The sequence below is a fragment of the Nylanderia fulva genome, unplaced genomic scaffold, assembly GCF_048542155.1.
Source record: "Nylanderia fulva isolate GAGA-0341 unplaced genomic scaffold, ASM4854215v1 Scaffold10, whole genome shotgun sequence".
Classification (NCBI taxonomy): domain Eukaryota; kingdom Metazoa; phylum Arthropoda; class Insecta; order Hymenoptera; family Formicidae; genus Nylanderia; species Nylanderia fulva.
The window spans coordinates 2,313,153-2,330,695 of NW_028189193.1; the positions used below are offsets into that span (position 1 = coordinate 2,313,153).

General features: G+C 35.9%; 2 protein-coding genes and 1 long non-coding RNA gene across 3 annotated transcripts in view; 2 read left to right on the top strand and 1 right to left on the bottom strand.

Annotated features, from left to right (window-relative positions):
- Nucleotides 1–17,543, top strand: part of LOC114943591 (uncharacterized) — a 424,129-nt gene that overhangs the window by 98,798 nt on the left and 307,788 nt on the right. The gene's annotated exons all lie outside the window — the stretch shown is intronic.
- LOC146725224 (uncharacterized) overlaps nucleotides 2,725–17,543 on the bottom strand; it is a 76,204-nt gene continuing 61,385 nt past the window's right edge. The window contains exon 3 of the mRNA XM_085483541.1: nucleotides 2,725–3,195. Coding sequence (XP_085339667.1) covers nucleotides 2,725–3,195 — 471 coding nt within the window. The remainder of the gene's footprint in view (nucleotides 3,196–17,543) is intronic.
- On the top strand, nucleotides 8,344–14,655 carry LOC146725225 (dynein light chain roadblock-type 2-like). Its single transcript, XM_085483546.1, has 3 exons — nucleotides 8,344–8,482; nucleotides 11,793–11,864; nucleotides 13,912–14,655. The coding sequence occupies exons 1-3, from the start codon at nucleotides 8,344–8,346 to the stop codon at nucleotides 14,121–14,123; spliced, it is 423 nt and encodes a 140-aa protein (XP_085339672.1). The 3' UTR covers nucleotides 14,124–14,655.

Here is a 17,543-nt window from a genome sequence, read left to right on the forward strand (position 1 = left end):
TGGCTTCTGCCGGCGCTAGTCTGTAATTTGCGCGGTCGTGCCCTGAGGATCCATGGCGTCGTCGTCCTCCACCTTGCCTTCATCGTTCTCCGAGAATGATATTCTTTCTCCCTTTCTCTCTTATATTCTTTTTCTTCTCCCTCGGGGTAGGACAGGGGGCAACTTTGTACCCTATTTGTATATCCCCGTTGCTGCTCGGTAGCAGCTTCTCCCTTCCTCTGCTCTTTCTTCCTCCCTTTCTTCGTTGCTATCACTCGCAATTACAACGCTCCCGGCCGTTTTTAATCTCGGACAACCGGCAAAAAACGTAATAACCTTTTTGCCGCCGTTCGTCGAACATTACGCACGGTGGGATCCAACCCGCGCGAGTCGAACCCTTGATACGAAATTGGGGACTCCGCCCCCGCATTCTACCGCCGCGCCAGAGAGCAAGGATAACGACCAAGCCTGTATGCAAATGTTCGGGGTTTGCTCAAGATTTCGCGAAGATTATTACGGCGGTTGTGCGTGCCGCGGGAACCCCTTCATCCCGCTTTTAGAATTACGCGCACTGAAAACGGGGAGGGCCCGCCGTGCCCGCAAAAAAGTCCCATCGCAGTGACATTACCTCGGGCCTGTCTTACCCGCGAGGTAAGTCGCTGACAAGTTTTTAACGAGGACGCCGCTGGTTTTACTTGTCGCCCGCTCATTTCGTAGTCAAGTAGATACCACTCGGCCGGTCGTTTGGCGCCATTAAGCACTGTAGTTTGCACACGAGTACGCAGGGGTACCGCCCTAAAAATCGTTTCTCAGCGTTAATAATCCCTCGATGCTTTTTCTCCGTGTTCGTCAAATTCCCGCGGACTAGAAGAACGTTTGCTCGATGAGCGTTCGCGTTTTGCATACGTGATCTCTTCTAATTGCACACACATTTCTCACACAGATTTTCGGTTACAATTTTCTTTTACAATTTCTTTATATATATATTTATTTAGCTTCAACTCATTAGTCAGGAAGTGGACTTGGTTTTACATATAACTTCTATTACTCTCACTCTCTACCATCTTTCCACACTCATACCCTAAACTTTTCTCTGTCTGAGTGTAAGAATAGGTTCACGTTCACAAAGAACGTTCGCAAAAGTAATTCCCATAATTTTAACGCGCGCGTGATAATGTCGATTCGCACAAGTAGCTGATATACTATTTGGAAGTACGATAAAATATCCGCGAAATTCACGATAATCTCTCTTTCTCTCGTAATAGTGGTATTTTTTCGTCACCAATATATTGTTTCAACTCTAGAAATTTCTGAATCATCGCGCCCGCATTTGCGCGGGATACGAGACAGGAGTCGGCGGAGGCGTCATTGTCGCTCCTTTCCTTCGTTTCTACAATTGCGTCATAACGCGCGAGCGGCGGCAGCTCTCGTAGATAGAAAGCATACAAATCGAATCGCGCCAACGATCATTTGTCAAGCGAGAATGTCCGCGGAGCGTTGGCGCGAGCGGCTATCGCGCTTAAGACCGCGGATTACCGAACAGGAACATGCAGAAGCGAAGAACGAGAAGTAGGAGTAGGAAGGAGAGAAGGAGCAGGAGCGCGAACGCTGGTAAAGCTTGGTGGTGGAAGAAGACGGTAAAGTCTCCTTGCACCTACCGTATCTCGCCTGGGAGAGTGATATTTCTATCGTCGACGTTCAAGCAGGAACGTGTTAACAATCCTCGCCACGGCGTTCCGCGATTGATGGCCGTGGAAAGCGGGATTTATTAATCTCGACTATTATTATCACTGTCCGCCGCGACGCGACCCTTGATCGACGTTTGAATCATGCGCGAATAATAATGGCGAGTGATTTTCGCAAGGACCATTCTGTATCATATTCTTTACGTAATTTTGTCTTTATGCAAATATATCATTCAAATTCTTCAATTTTTTTATGGTTCATATCAAATTATTTACAATTTCAAGATTTGATTGTCTATACAGCAACCAACATCAGAACTACTGCCAATGGTTTACGATTGGTTCCGTTCCGTTTTAGTCTTAATTGGAATGATATCTATGAAATACACTAAATTCATCAGGTCCTAACTGTTGAGTTTTAAAACCGTAAGATTCTCTGTCCCACAAATGAGGAGAAAGTAAATGAAAACATTCTTCTGATAGTATGGAATGATATCTATGAAATACACTAAATTCATCTAGTCTTAATTGATTTTTCTATAATTACTGCATATTTTATGTAATAAAAATTGATTTTCATAGTAACTGAACATGCATTTTCATAGTAATAGAACATGCAGTAGAAAATAATAAAATACCCTGTAAGAATATGTGTAAGAATATGAATACACCGAAAAAATTGTATTCTTATCTTAAGTATATGCGATTTATCTTTAGAATATCTTGTACTAAAATAGGTGCCAAAAGGATCCTCTTAATTTAAGAGGAAAATCTTCTAAAAAGATATTCTTATTAGATATTCTTATTAGATACTCTTAACATGCTGCAAGAATATATATTTAATGGGATATTTTTTTATCGGTACATTATTTGAAATTATTAATTGCGATAAGTTTTACAAATGGATATTTGTTATTTATTACATATGTTACATATACATATATAATACATAACTACATATACATATTTTAAAATTCGTATACATATTTTTATTACCATATTTTATTTTATCAACTGAATATAATTTTTACTAATCTTTTATAAAAGTTTACATATATTTTTATAGAATGTGCCTGTAAGATATATATGAATTTCCATCTGCTCCTATTTTGCATGAGCTTGGATAAAATGAAATAAGATCTATATATTCTTTATAAAACCACTCCATAGTTGGTGTCACTTCATAACAATGAAGATGGCTATTGAACCCGACAGTATTAAAACCTGAGAGAATGAAACCTACCCTATTATTAATTAGCTGTACAATCCAATGCAATAATCCAAAAATGGGTAAATCGTTTTCACAGTTTATTACAAGTACCATATTTTTCTGATACTTAGTGTTATAGATAGTTGCTTCTTTAACTACCTTAAAATTTTCAAGACCAGGAGGTAAAATGTATTGAAAATTATTATAATCATAACATTCATTTAGAGTTTTTTCTTTGTAATGAAAAATTACATCTCGTTGAAAACCTCGCTTGGATAAAAAGCGAGCTGAAAGACTAAGTGAATATTTTTTAGCGACTGTCTTCTTTTATTAACCACTCAGTTACTTCGTCCATTTCTTCTATAAAAATGATACCTGCATCCACAGAATTACGGAACACAATGAATCACTGCGTAACATGTACTGACCTGACACGCACTGCACACGTCGCACACACGAAAAGGTTAACGGTCGAATCACGGCGCTAAAGTCGCAAAAAAAAAAAATTAAGAATATATTCTTTATTTAAGAATATATTCTTTATTTAAGAGGATATTCTAAAAGGCATCACGTTAAGACGGAAATATTCTTATTCGTTAAGAATATCTATTAAGAGGACTTGTTAAGTATGCATTTCAAGAAAACAATTTTTTCGGTGTAAGAATACGAATCATTCAAAAATTTTATATATTCTTACAGTGTATTTTATTATTTTCTGTATTGACACTTTCATGCTGTGATGGCTGTTGATCAATATTATTTAATATTTCTTCCGTATGTGACTGTGGAATTTTTGACAAAAATCTGGTAGAGAATAATTTTTTTTCGTAATATGGTCAATATTCTTTATATGTACAAGAACGCGGTCCTTGATCGATTCGAACACTGGCTTGCATGATACATATACTTTACGATCACGATATGAAGTGCACGTTTTTCGGTATTTCGTGGACAGTCTTGAGTGGCATTCGTGTTGCGATTGCGCAAGATATAGCATTCATTCTTTCGAAGACGGTGTGACCGCTATCGCGCTTCGCAATCTCGTCGAAACATCGTTACAGCAACGTTTATTGGATTTTCATTGTAAGTTTATTTATTTCACTATTTATTAATAAAGCGAAATTAACTTACATTTCGATGTTCCTTCTTCTCCGGTCTCAGCGTATTCCAGATTTCTCGTCGGCGCAATTTTTCCTGTATGAAACCAATCTTTGCGTTTGGAACTGTCCTCGTTTGAGGAGCTTTTTCTAGCTTTGAAATATTTTGCACTCGCGTTATTTTTTTTTTTTATTCGCGACACGTAGCCCGCGTTTCGACGCATTTCGATAAAATGCAAGAATCGCGAGAGCTTATTCGCGTCCGAATAAAACCGAAACTGTATTTTCGTGTCACCATTTTTTTTCAAGGTTTAATTATTGGAGCCTTATCGAATTGACAACTTCCCTCGCGACGTACTTAAGAGTCGTCGACACTCTTCTCTTGTCTTGGCGTACTTCGGATTCTTCCCTGGCACAATTTTTCCTTAATAATCCGATAGTCACTCGTGGCATTTATAATTAAACATGCCACGAGTGATTATAATAAATATGTATAAAACGTTTTATTTTCTTTAATTTATTATAATTTGGACCTTTCTTATAATAAAATTAATTATTTTTCATTTTTATTAATTCCTGGTTTTTTATTCTCATAATAAAAATAATTGTTTATTAAAACTTATCCAAATAGTGAGAACTATGTATATGGTTTTTTTTTTTTTTTTATAAGATCGGTCATATTACGTCGCTCGTTTTTGTTGATTACTCGCGATGAGAAGACAGGCGAAGCGAGTTGTAGTGGACCAACAAAGTCAGAGTCTGGCTTGTGGGCCTCGGCTGTATATGATTAATGCGACCCACTGTGGCGAACGCAATATAGAACGACGTGCCTCATTTGCATTTGCGTTTCGAGGACCACCGTGTTTGACGTTGAAAACCTCTTAACGAGAAATTATTAAGGAACAATTAAACTCTCGATGAAACTCACATTGTACATTGTCGACATCCTGCAAAACGAAAACCTCCCGAGAAAAAAATATTCAAGCGTTATAATTGATCGTGTGTTTTATCTGATGTTTTCTAATGAGAAATCGTGTGTTAATTTTTTTCTCGCTACAGTCTGACGAAAAGTCTAATATATATTCACTAATCTTTTATTGGCTGATTATTTTTTTGATAAAATATAATCTATATATAAAAACATTTTTATTATATATTTAAATTATTTAAAATATAGTTGTATAATTAGCTATAGTTAATTATACATTCTAATATTGTTATATTTTATACTTACAAAATCTTCGCGAAAAGCTGCATCATTTTTTAATTCATTGTCAGCATCAAATATCTCGAAAGACTAATGTTTTAAAAGAAAGCGATTCAGTTTCTTGTTCCTTTAAGAATCCGCGTACATTTTTTTTAAATTTGAAGACTTTTATGTATTTTCATAGGTCGCGAAACAATCATCTCGTTCTGTTTTATTTTAATTTTTGTGACATATCCTGCAAGTCTTGCTATTTGTGCAGATAAATTTCGGTACCATTTAAGTATTATTAATTCTTGCAAAGATAATTTCTTTTATATTATATATTATTATTTATATATTATTGATTAATTCTTTTGCAAAGAATTCTTTTTACACTTTTATCAGCATTAATCACATTCTTCTCTAAATTAATTGTAGTTTCCTTTTCTTTTTTGTTTGTAACAGTTTTTAGTAACACTTTGTTTGTAACACTGGTTTTATTATTAATGAATAAACTTTTCTTTTCTAAGGTCAATTTTGCTCTTCTTATATCTTAAACTTATATCGCTTCCATTATTGCTACACCCTGATTCAATTTCTGCTCGGGTTTCTTATTCTTACTTATACTTTGTTTTTTAACTTTATTAATAACTATGGATTTAAATGGATATGTGCAAATTTATAATCTTTATTTAAAAAGAATTAATGTAACAGATATTACTTGAAAATTTGCTACTACCTCTGTATACGAGATTTGCAACATTGTCACAAGGATACTTCCAAATTATTACTTTATAACAATAAGAGGTCTCGAAAGAAACGTGTCCGTGCAAGCAGCAACATGTATTCGCAACCGCGTGGGCGTTTATTGGCGACCTGTTTAACACAGGCGATAGTTAGTGGATTCAATGATCGTGTAATTGTCAGCGGGAAACCGGACTACCACTTCTTCGCTCTGCCCTCAAGCTATTTTGCAAATCTTGTGATTACTCCAAGACAAGATGAAGCACGAGAATCGATGGAATACCACTAACATAAGTTCTTTTGTGCCAGCAATATTGTTTATTTCATTCAAATTTATGCAAAACTGTTTCATAAGCGACTCTTAGTATGAGAGGTTAAAAAAAATCAAACATCACAATATTCCATCGAAATTCACATTTTTCTAGGTTTATCATTTACTGCGTTTTCTCAAATAATTGCAATAATTAGTGCGAGTTAGAAGAGTCGGAGTTTAGGAATATATTTTCTCAATTTTATTATTGCAATTATTATTGCACTAGCGAAGATATGAAACATTTTTTTGCTAGATTAGTGCAATAATAATTGCACTACGCGAGATTTTCCTGAAACTTCCCAATACAATATTATACCAACGATTTTCTTGCGATGTGTTGACGTTTTTTCAATGACGTCACTCAATAATCTCATCGAGCGATCGTAAAATATTGCTTCTCTCAGCTGGAAACCGTTTCTCATATTTTTCTAAGACTGAGGATCCGCGAGCCGCGGATAAAAATGATCGAAGCTCTCCGAGAAATCTTCCGCGAAAGACGCTTTCATGCAGATTCGCCCGTAGCATCTCAAAAGAACGTCTAAAATTTCTGAGGTGACTCGAGCGAGTTTCTGGTAATGTTTGCACAAATAAGTCATCAGCATTTCGCAAATGTGTACTGGCTCGAAGGAGAGACTCGGCATTCGTCTTCGGCTATTATACGTTCGTGCTCTCGCCGCGAAACAAAGCGCTTCCTTCCCGTTCCCGGTCGCATAATCGGTAGGTAGTTCGCGAACGAGCTCGTTTCCCCGCAGATTATTCGAAAAAAACCTCTTCCGATTACGCGCACTTAATAGGCTGGGACTCGCACGGTAATTGCGAGGTTAACTGATTTTTAATGATGGGTCCGCCGATTGCTACCGCGATCTCACGCGTTTCTTCTTTATATTCCCTCTTTTTTTTTCCTCCCAGTTTCAATCCCTATCTCCTTCTGCCGTCTCTGCGTCCCCCAGTTTCTTTATCACCGCGCATTATTATCATCCAATTTCGTTTGCGTATAATCTGCCAATTTATACTTGCGACTGCAGCAACAGTATTTATATCATTCGGTATAAACTGATAAACTATACAAAATATATTAAATAAAATATAGAGATAATTAAAATTAAATCTAATTTTATAAAATTGTATTTTTATTATATTATATTTCTATTATATTATATTATATTTCTATACTAATATTTTTCTTCAAAACTTTGTGGAATATATAGAAATTATTTTTATTTATTAAAAAATTATTTTTATTAAAAGTACTTAAAAAATTAAGAATGCTATAATTTTTTTTCTGTTTGAAACATAATAAAATTAAAAGCGGTACAAATAATTCTTGTTTGAATCTCGTTTCACGATGCCCTTAAAAACAGCCAAGGTATTTCTTACAAAAGATATTTAAAAATTAAAGAATGAACAAATTCTCCAAAATATAAAATCAAAAACAGTACAAATGGATACAATAATTTTCGGTTGAATTTTGTTTTTACCGAATTTGGCCGTTTTACGATATCTTTAAAAATAGGCAAGTTACTTTTTATAAAGGATACTTAAAAATTAAATAAAAAATGTTATAGTTTTGTACCTTTTTTTCGTACATATATGAAATAAAAAACGATATATTCGATTACAAATGATTCTGTCGAATCTCATTGGACGTTTTACAATATCTTTAAAAACGGATAAGTTGTATTATAAAGGATATTTACTCTATATTAAAGTTGGACAACGGTGTGAACGACAGACCATGGGTGTACGAACATCAATAAATATTGTTACGAAAGCTTCTTACCAGAGAAACAGTCAACCTGATCCGCATTGACCAGAAAAGCAAGATTCTTCAATATTTCAATTTCCCATTCTTACGTGTATATAGTCTCGACGACCTTTTGAAGAGGAAAGACATGGTGTTGGCTGAGATCTGGCAGATCCGTCCAGATTCGAAGCTGAAGACTATCTGACAAGAGAATTGGATCTTGTTTAAGAGTACTGACAATTAATGTGTTGACCGTGATTGCTAAACGACGGAAATATCTTACTGAACAGTCCAGGCACGATCAAGAATCGTCTATCGTCGAATCGCGATTGCAAATTTATCGCAGCACTTTTTGTACAGACTCAATTAACAATTGATGCAACCGATGCCGCACGGTCATCCGATAGAAAATTACGAGTGCAACATCGTCGTCTCGAATAGAAAAGCCGACTTACAACTTATCAAAAGCACGAATATCCAGCTCATCGGCCACTTTGATGAGAACAACATCGAAAACATCTCACGTATGAGAATTAACCTGCAACAGCAAGGGTGACATTATAGTCAGCGATAAATCCAATAATCGCATACAAATTTATCACAACGACGGCATATTCGTCAGGAAGTTCCGAAGACTATTGTAACGTCCATGCTAATTTAATCGCCCAGCCGGAATCGTCGACAAAAGTAACGTCATAGTCAGCAATAGATCCAATAATCGCGACGATGGCACGTTTGTCAGGAAGTTACACGGGCTATGGTAACGTCCTTGCCAATTTAATCGTCCAGCTGGTATCGTCGGTGACGATTGACATCGTCGACAAGACTAACATCATAGTCAGCGATAATCGCATATAAATTTATTGTGACGACGGCACGCGCTTATCAGGAAATTCCAAAGGCTATGATAACGTCCTTACCAATTTAATCGCCCAGCTGGAATCGTTGTCGACGCCCGACATCGTTATTTGACAAGAGTAACCACATTCAGATTTTAATAATGCAAGAGTTCTTGAAGTTCTTTGACGAGCATGGCGAGAAGCAAAATCAGTTCTGTTAACCATGGAATACAAAGAAAATAACAATTCCAAACAAATCCCCGTTGACCAACTTAAAAAATTGCTAAGTTACTTTTTATAAGAAGTAGTTAACAAAATAAAAAGTTAAAAATATAAAATTCTATATATGTATAATTTTGTATTATTTAAGATACAAATGCAATAAAAAAAGGTACAGACTGTTGCAAACAATTTTTTTAAAGCTGTTTTAATGGTATCTTAAAAAAATATTAAGTTATCTTTTATAAAAAGTAATTAAAAATTAAAAAATATAATATATGTTGAAAGAATAAAAAAATGAAAAGTAATACAGACGAATACAAACAATCCTTTGTCAAATGGTCATTTGACGATAGCTCGAAAAACGGCCAAGTTATCCTGTATAAGTTACAAATAAAAATGCTATATATGTAATAAAAATATATATACTTAAAAAACAAACAAAATAAAAAGTAATTATAAATGATTTTTTGTTGTATCCGATTGGCTGTTTAACAATTTCTTAAAAAATAGCTGTTATATCTTTTGTAAGAAGTAGCGAAAAATTAAAAATAATGCTGTATATAATTTTATATTTTTAGGGAAATATAAACAAAATAAAACATGATACAAACAGTAATTAATTGTACCTAAATATTAAATTTAAAACAATGATAATTATACTATAAGTTAATTATTTGGAATCTGCCTTGAATCGACATTTCATCTTACATCCGTAGATACAGATCTTTCGAGCAAAATAATTGTTTCAAAAAATTTCTAAATGTTTAATTATCAAAATTTTGTGGAGTTTTGTGAAAGGTAATGTATATATAATAGAACTATACGATAACTGTTTTAAAATAAGTAGAAATGAAAATCGACTAACGTTTCACTTAAATATCTATAAAAATTATAAGAATCTTGAATTAAGAATTTTAGTTTTATTAATATTGTTTTACTTTTAAAAGGCAAAATTTTTTTTTAAACTTATGAATAATAAATCTACAATTTTAATTTTCTGATAATTACTAATAAAAGAATACCGTATGATAAAATAGAATGCTGCATAAAATTGGTGTCTCACATTGTCTTAAGGCATTTTCATTGTTTTAATAATCAGAACTATTTTTTAAATTATCAAGAATTACTGAAAATAGAGTCGGAACTATTTATTTCCACAAAATGAGCCGCCCAGCTTCATACATTTATATTAAACTTATGTGGAAAAGATTGCGATACGGAAGAACGAATTTCGCTTGCAATTTTTCGAAAGTGTTGACATACCGCGTTAACCGTGTTAAGGGACTTATTAATTTGCATGCGCATCTGCGTCGATCCGCTCTTAATCGGCGGTGGAGACGTCCCATTGGACGACGATACCCGCAACGGTACGCATTGTGATATACGTAATCCGCCACATCGTGTGTCCGGCTCTCTTATAAGGATTCACTCGGTGAAACGTTTTTATCTGCTTTCACTTTTCGCGCGTCGATGGAAAAAGGGACCGCGAACCGCTTAATTCATGCTCAGATCCGCGAGGCAGGACGGCATTCCTTACCTTTTATATCACACTCGTGATACGCTAAATTTACGCGGTACCTTTACTCGCGCAGGTACACATTACATTTAAAAATATAATTTATTTTACGCCTTAATTCGCCGCGAAGAACACTGCGCTCTTTACCCGTTATGTACATATATATAAATACGGTTGTTAACTGTAATACTTACATGGACCCACATTCACTGAATACATAAGGAAACGAAATATAATGTAAGATTTAAGATTTGAGAATTTTTTGCGTTTTAAGTTTCTTAAATGCATTTTTAGCCTGCATCACTTTTATCTTTAATCTCTTCAATCTCTCCATTTCCCTCTTCTTGAAGACAGAGATTATCATACCGTAGAACTCGATGTTTAATAGTAACTTGTGGTATCTGATACCAATCACGTCCGGTCAATTGGAATCGTTCGATTAGATCGTAATAACTTTCTGCCCAAGGCTACGCGTACCGCATGTCGACAAGATAATTATTGCAAAAGTTGTTTGCACAGGGACGATCGTCTAGTTGCACGTCGTAACGAGGCTGTACGCATCGTTACGCATGCGATCATCGGGAGTGAAAGATTACGATATACATAGGTATATGACAAGAAGTCGCCCTTGTATGCGATTCGATGTGCTACCATGATTGCCTCTCAACAGTGCTTATCCGTGACTTATCTGTCGGTATGTTTCTGAAACTCTATAAAAGATTTTCGAGGAAAAATAAAATACATAAATCGTTTGCTTTCTACTACACTGAAAATACATTTATTGAATTCGAATGCATATTTATTTTACACTGCTTTAATACTGCTTTTTATTTTAAATAAATAGATATTTATCTGTTTTGAAAAAGATTTTCTTATATCAAATAAGTATTTTTTCTAATCAAATCATTAATTTCAAATAAATGATTTATTAGGCAGTATTGAAATAAATATTTATTAATTTAATAATTTTTTTAGTGAAGTTTCATTTGATAATTGCGAGGAAGAAATATCGGCGACATAATTTAATTTATCTGGCCTGTATATACCATCATATATTGCGTAATACATTGGCTAAGTATGACAATATGGATTTTGATAGATTCCCATGGAATATTGGAATTTTGTCGGACTTACAGTCATCCACCACATATGCAGCCTACAATTAAAGAACGCATTTATTCCATATTATTTGCTTCCGTTATTGGAATATTTAAAATAAAAATTTTATTAATAAATTTCGATGAAATAATTTATAAGAGGTTGAAGAAACTATGAAACGAATTCAGTCTCATAAAAGGGTAGTTGGAACAATAGTGGTGAATGCAGAAGGTATTACATGAGATCATTGACATGATTTACTTGTAGTTGTAAACAAAAATTTATAAAATTATATCTGTTATAACCGTATCGCGCGGAATTCGCAGCGAATATCCATTCGTCGCGGAAGGAAAAAAAGTCTCCTGTGGAATATCGGTTACCTTCGGCGCGATCTCTCCGTTCGATCACCAAAAAAAAAGAAAAAAAAAATATATTTTGCAACAAAAGAAAAATAATAAAGAGAAAACTAAAATCTCAATTTAGTTGGGCGCCAGGTGCGACAGCCGCACCGTCTCTCAATTAATAAATTCGCGGGACGCTAAGTCTTAATTTACTCGGACTTCCTAGTCCCAGCCCTTTCGCGGGCGTCAATCGCGGGAGAGAGAGAGAGATCGCGACGGCAACTTTCCCGCTCGGCTAGCCTCTGTGCGGGTAAGGGTTCGGGTGCGTGGCGGCAAGAAATCACCCTAGGAATTAAAGTTAGTAAAACATATATTTAACTTTGGTTCACAAGACACATGAGTATATAATATAGAGAAATAAGCGGCGTGCACAGACGCACGATTGAGAGTTCGGTGGGGCACTACGCCCTGTGGTTCGCCGTGCCGAGTTATGAATAATCTTTAACCAATTCGCGGCAACAAAGTAGGGTCCCCAATAACGAAAAGACGATTAATTAAATCGACAACGCGCCACCGGGTATATGGCTCCACGCCGCGGGCGCGTGATCCGCGCGGTATGCGCGACAACAAAGGGGCCGGCGTAAGGGCGCACCGCGTGCGCCGTACATAAATTCCACACACACAAAATCAAACGTAATCACGCCTTTTCGTTTAAGCCTTTACAACCTCAAGACTTTACAACATTAATACTTTACATTATCAATAATACTTTAATGAGCCTGAAAGCGTTTATGAGCTCTTTGATTTTCGCTTCGAACAATAATCGGCAACGCGTAATTCGCGGTAATTTTCGCGCGACAATGTTACGCGCGAGGACTGTCCACGCGGGAGAGAGAATATGCGGAAACGCGAGAGAGTGGATGGGTCGTAATTTCTCCCAATAGGGTCTCGCGACGTTACTAACGCGACTCGACAATAAACGAATCTCTCGAAAATTTTTAAAACGGCCGGCAACTAAGTCCAGCGTAATCTATTAACGATAAATGATTCGGAACCCATCCACCCTACTACCTTAATTCGGCGACAGCAGGATGACCACGTCGTCTCACCAGTCCTATGACGCTCCTTGGCGTCCGCTCCTCTCTCGCTCTCTCTGAGTTGCGCTTCAGCTCGGGACTTCTGCTCTCCTCGGGCGCTCGCTAGACAGTGCCGAACCGGGGGCCCTGAGAAGACACGTCGGTGACCCAATTACTTAGATAGGCCACTCGCGGCGCTATCAGGTCGGCCGCGCGCGTGGCCTCGGTGATCCTTGCGGCCGCGCGCGTAATTATCCTTACCCGCGGAGTCCTGATCCGCGGGTTGCCCCTCGTAGGCGGTCGTCGCGGCAGCGCACGGCAGGGCCGCTCCTTGCTCTCCTTCGGGATTCCGGAAGTCCCGGGGGCGGCAGCTCTCCTGCCGGCGCTCCGTATGCGGGGACTCGGGTGCTTGTTGCACCCGAGTGGCCATCCCCTGCTCGCTCCTGGAAGGTACAAATTTTTGAGGCAGTGGCACCTACTCCGTTGTCGGATATTCGGTGGAGAAATGGTTGATCTTGGCTTACCGAGCGTGTCCCTGACGAAGGGGGTCCCCGTCGTCCTGCTTCCCATGCTCTCCTATCTTTCCTCTCTGAGTTTCTCTCTCGGCTGAGACTCGTCGCACATCCTGTCTGCCGCCGAAATAATCCTAACTTCTCCAAACAAACTCCTAACAACAAAAAAAAATACACGAAAACGCGTAGCAGCGGGATCGCGTCCGGTCCCGCGCTTTTCGCACGCACGCTCTCTCTCTCTCTGTCTCTCTCGCTGTCTCGGGAGAGCAGAGGTCCCGTGCCTTCCCCCGATCGGGCCATTCAGCCCTTGTGACGGACAATTTCAATTTGTCACGTCACACTGTATTAGGTATTCCTATAAAGTCAACATTAGATAATACGACAACAGTTCAATACGCAGGTTTGATAAGCCAATTGTCAGATAAAGCTCGTTCTGTCGTACGTGACTTGAATCCAACAAATGATTTAACTTTCTTGCGCATACGTAGCAAAAAACATGAAATTATGGTGGCACCAGATAAAGAATTCATATTAATAGTAGTACAAAATCCAGTTGATTGATATTTAAAAGAAACAAAAATATATTTCAAAGTTAAGATTTATTTCTTTGGTTGTTAATTTATTCTGTATGCTACATTGGATGTTAATATTGGATGTTTTTGCGCATACGTAGCAAAAAACATGAAATTATGGTGGCACCAGATAAAGAATTCATATTAATAGTAGTACAAAATTCAGTTGATTGATATTTAAAAGAAACAAAAATATATTTCAAAGTTAAGATTTATTTCTTTGGTTGTTAATTTATTCTGTATGCTACATTGGATGTTAATATTGGATGTTTTTGCGCATACGTAGCAAAAAACATGAAATTATGGTGGCACCAGATAAAGAATTCATATTAATAGTAGTACAAAATTCAGTTGATTGATATTTAAAAGAAACAAAAATATATTTCAAAGTTAAGATTTATTTCTTTGGTTGTTAATTTATTCTGTATGCTACATTGGATGTTAATATTGGATGTTTTTGCGCATACGTAGCAAAAAACATGAAATTATGGTGGCACCAGATAAAGAATTCATATTAATAGTAGTACAAAATTCAGTTGATAGATATTTAAAAGAAACAAAAATATATTTCAAAGTTAAGATTTATTTCTTTGGTTGTTAATTTATTCTGTATGCTACATTGGATGTTAATATCTATTCAATTAAATAAAGAAAAATAAAAGAATAAAGCTTAAAAATTATACAAGATGCAGTATTTAATTACTAATTTAACAAATTATGAACTTTTAGAGTTTTTAAATAGTGCTTTCTTCTTTGGTAACAATATTATATTTTTAAGTTTGATAATTATGAAAATATGTATATATAGTAATTGTTAGCATATTTATTTTTGTATTTAATATTATAAAAATGTTTATTTATTCGCGCAATTTTTGGACATTACTTTTTGTAGAGATATTAATTTTAGAACATAAATTTTTGTCAATTGATAGATTTTTTTATTTAAAAATACTTTTTTGTTTAACACTTTTTCACATGGCGCATGGACTTGGCATCTTGTTTATCTTTTTTTTTAAAAGATAAGTTTTTTTATGGTACGATTCTACATTTGCAAATTTAAATTTTTACTGATTCATTATACGACTCCTATCGATAGGATTCTATTGTACATGGGTTTGCAATAGGATAGGATTCTATTGTACATGGGTTTGCAATGGATAATTTTTGGAATTTTTGGAATGGCGTGCCCTTAACTGGTCGCCTTTTTTTTTACCTTTTAATAATAACAATATAATGCTTGTCTATATCTTGATATTTGAAACAGAAATCGAGACGCAATTCTGAAGCTCGACATACCGATTTAGCGACGAATACGAAATCCGAGAAGCACACTTCATACATGGTCTCCATTAATATTCCTCCGATAAGAGACACGAGGCAATCGCTCTTACGTTCCCCGAGTCGTAAAGACGATTCGAAGGAGGATTTTATTGGCTCATAAATCGAAGGACGCGTTCGTCGTGTGTGTCGCGTAATCGCTCCGCTTCTCGACCGCGAAAATCTGTCGCGCATGGTGAACGAATTTTTTCGCGACGAGAATTCCGACCGCAAATCGAGAGATAAGTATCTCGTGCCATCGTAACCTGCGCTTGAGATCTGTTACGATAATCTGCTCGGACCGACGAGCGTTATGCAGGTCCATTCCTCTCTCCGCTAATCATCGAAGACGCGTAAAGGTCAACGTCGACGTAAAAGCACTGACATTCCACATCGATGTTCTCATTACCATTTCTGGCAAATATGGATGCTCTGTATTACGTGAATCGTAAATCGAACAAGATATATTAAGAGATCAATAAAATATTAATATGATTTGATGCGTTGGTATAAAAAAAAAATACTGTATATCAGAATAAGTATTTAAAAAATTGTAGTGCATTAATCCGTCACTTTCTTTAGAGTCCTTCTTATATTTTTTTTGGTATTGATATATATCTCGACTATAGCATTATATATATATATATATATATATATATATATATTTCAACTCTAACATTAATATTATAGTAATATATATAATTTTATAATTTTATTTTTAATATGTTAAAAATTTTTTTATATTTCTAAATTACAAATTGGAAAATAATGAACAAAATTATATTGCGTTTACATATTTGTAATTCATTATTTTCCAAACAATCAAGTTCACGTATCACTTTTAATTGTTTTGCCTATGTCTAAATTTAATTTGTCTCTTTTCACGTTTGTCGAATTTATATGATACATTTAGATACAGCTATTTATTTAAAGAGCAAGGGAATGGAAATAAGTGTTTTAAATTTGACTTCATGTACTTAATATTTATGCTACCGGTGCACTTGATGTGGCTATTAAAATGTTCTGTGTCTCTCTCTATAATTATATATTATATCTCTTATTGAGCTTTCTAAAATAATTTATTGATTACACGTAATCAAAATAATGTTCAAAAATCTGAGAAAAAATAAAACTAATAATAGGAAAAACCAAACTAATATGAAAAATAAACTTTGGTTTATGGCTTATTTGGCTTGGAAAAATAAATTTCGGTAAGTTCTAAAGTGTTCCTATGTATATTGAGCATAGAAACGACGAGAAATTTTCATTTTTTACGATGATGCGTATTAATTGCCACGTGTCTACACGTATGTATCACGCTCGCCGCTTCACACCGTGCGTGTAATAATTCATTAAAGCTGCACGAGTTAAAAGAGCCACCGGCATCGCTCCCGGGAAGTCGTCAGCGCGAGATTCTTAAACGCGATCATGCTGCGCGCGGAAATCGACGCAACATGATCGCGTCAGATCGAGACCGCCGCGGAGAGAAAAACTGGTAGCGGTTCCATAGATCTGTCAATGCCCGACAGTAGCTCGCCACGCGAATACCGGCTCCTTTTTTCTTTCCTCCATCGATCTTCCTCGGGATATCGGCTCTTTCGCATTCTTCATCGCTCGTCTCGTCTCCGCGCGTAGGAAGTTCTCTTCTCTCTCGTCGCTCTTTTCCTCGTTCTCGCGGCTAATAAGCCGCTGCCTGTGAACATTAAAGCTCGTATTACATGGTGGTCCCATCGGTAATTGGACGCACATTTAGCGAGCTAATAGATGTACGTACGACGACGATCTCATGTATAGCCATTTCGAATTCGTATCTTATTCGGCGGACTGTTAACTATAACAGCTGAGGGTGATAAAAAAGAACAGTTGGAATAAATCGATACTTTTCTAACAAAATACATTTCTAAAAATAATTTCGTATTATTAAAAAGTCGTAAATTCGTGTATAATTTTGGTAGCGCTTTTTATGAGTCAGCTGTATTTTTAGAAATGTATTTTGTTTAGTTAAACAATTTAATTTTCTCTTGTTTTGATCATTATTAATTTATTCACGGACAAACTTTTATAAGATTGGTGGTATATCAGATAATCAAAA

Excerpts from the sequence above, each read along its gene's own strand:
- LOC146725225 (XM_085483546.1), top strand. The coding sequence starts at position 8,344 with ATGCCGCACGGTCATCCGATAGAAAATTACGAGTGCAACATCGTCGTC. Across the intron at positions 8,483-11,792 it reads CAACATCGAAAACATCTCAC|AGGTTGAAGAAACTATGAAA; the intron begins GTATGAGAATTA and ends ATAATTTATAAG. Across the intron at positions 11,865-13,911 it reads AATAGTGGTGAATGCAGAAG|GTATTCCTATAAAGTCAACA; the intron begins GTATTACATGAG and ends ACACTGTATTAG.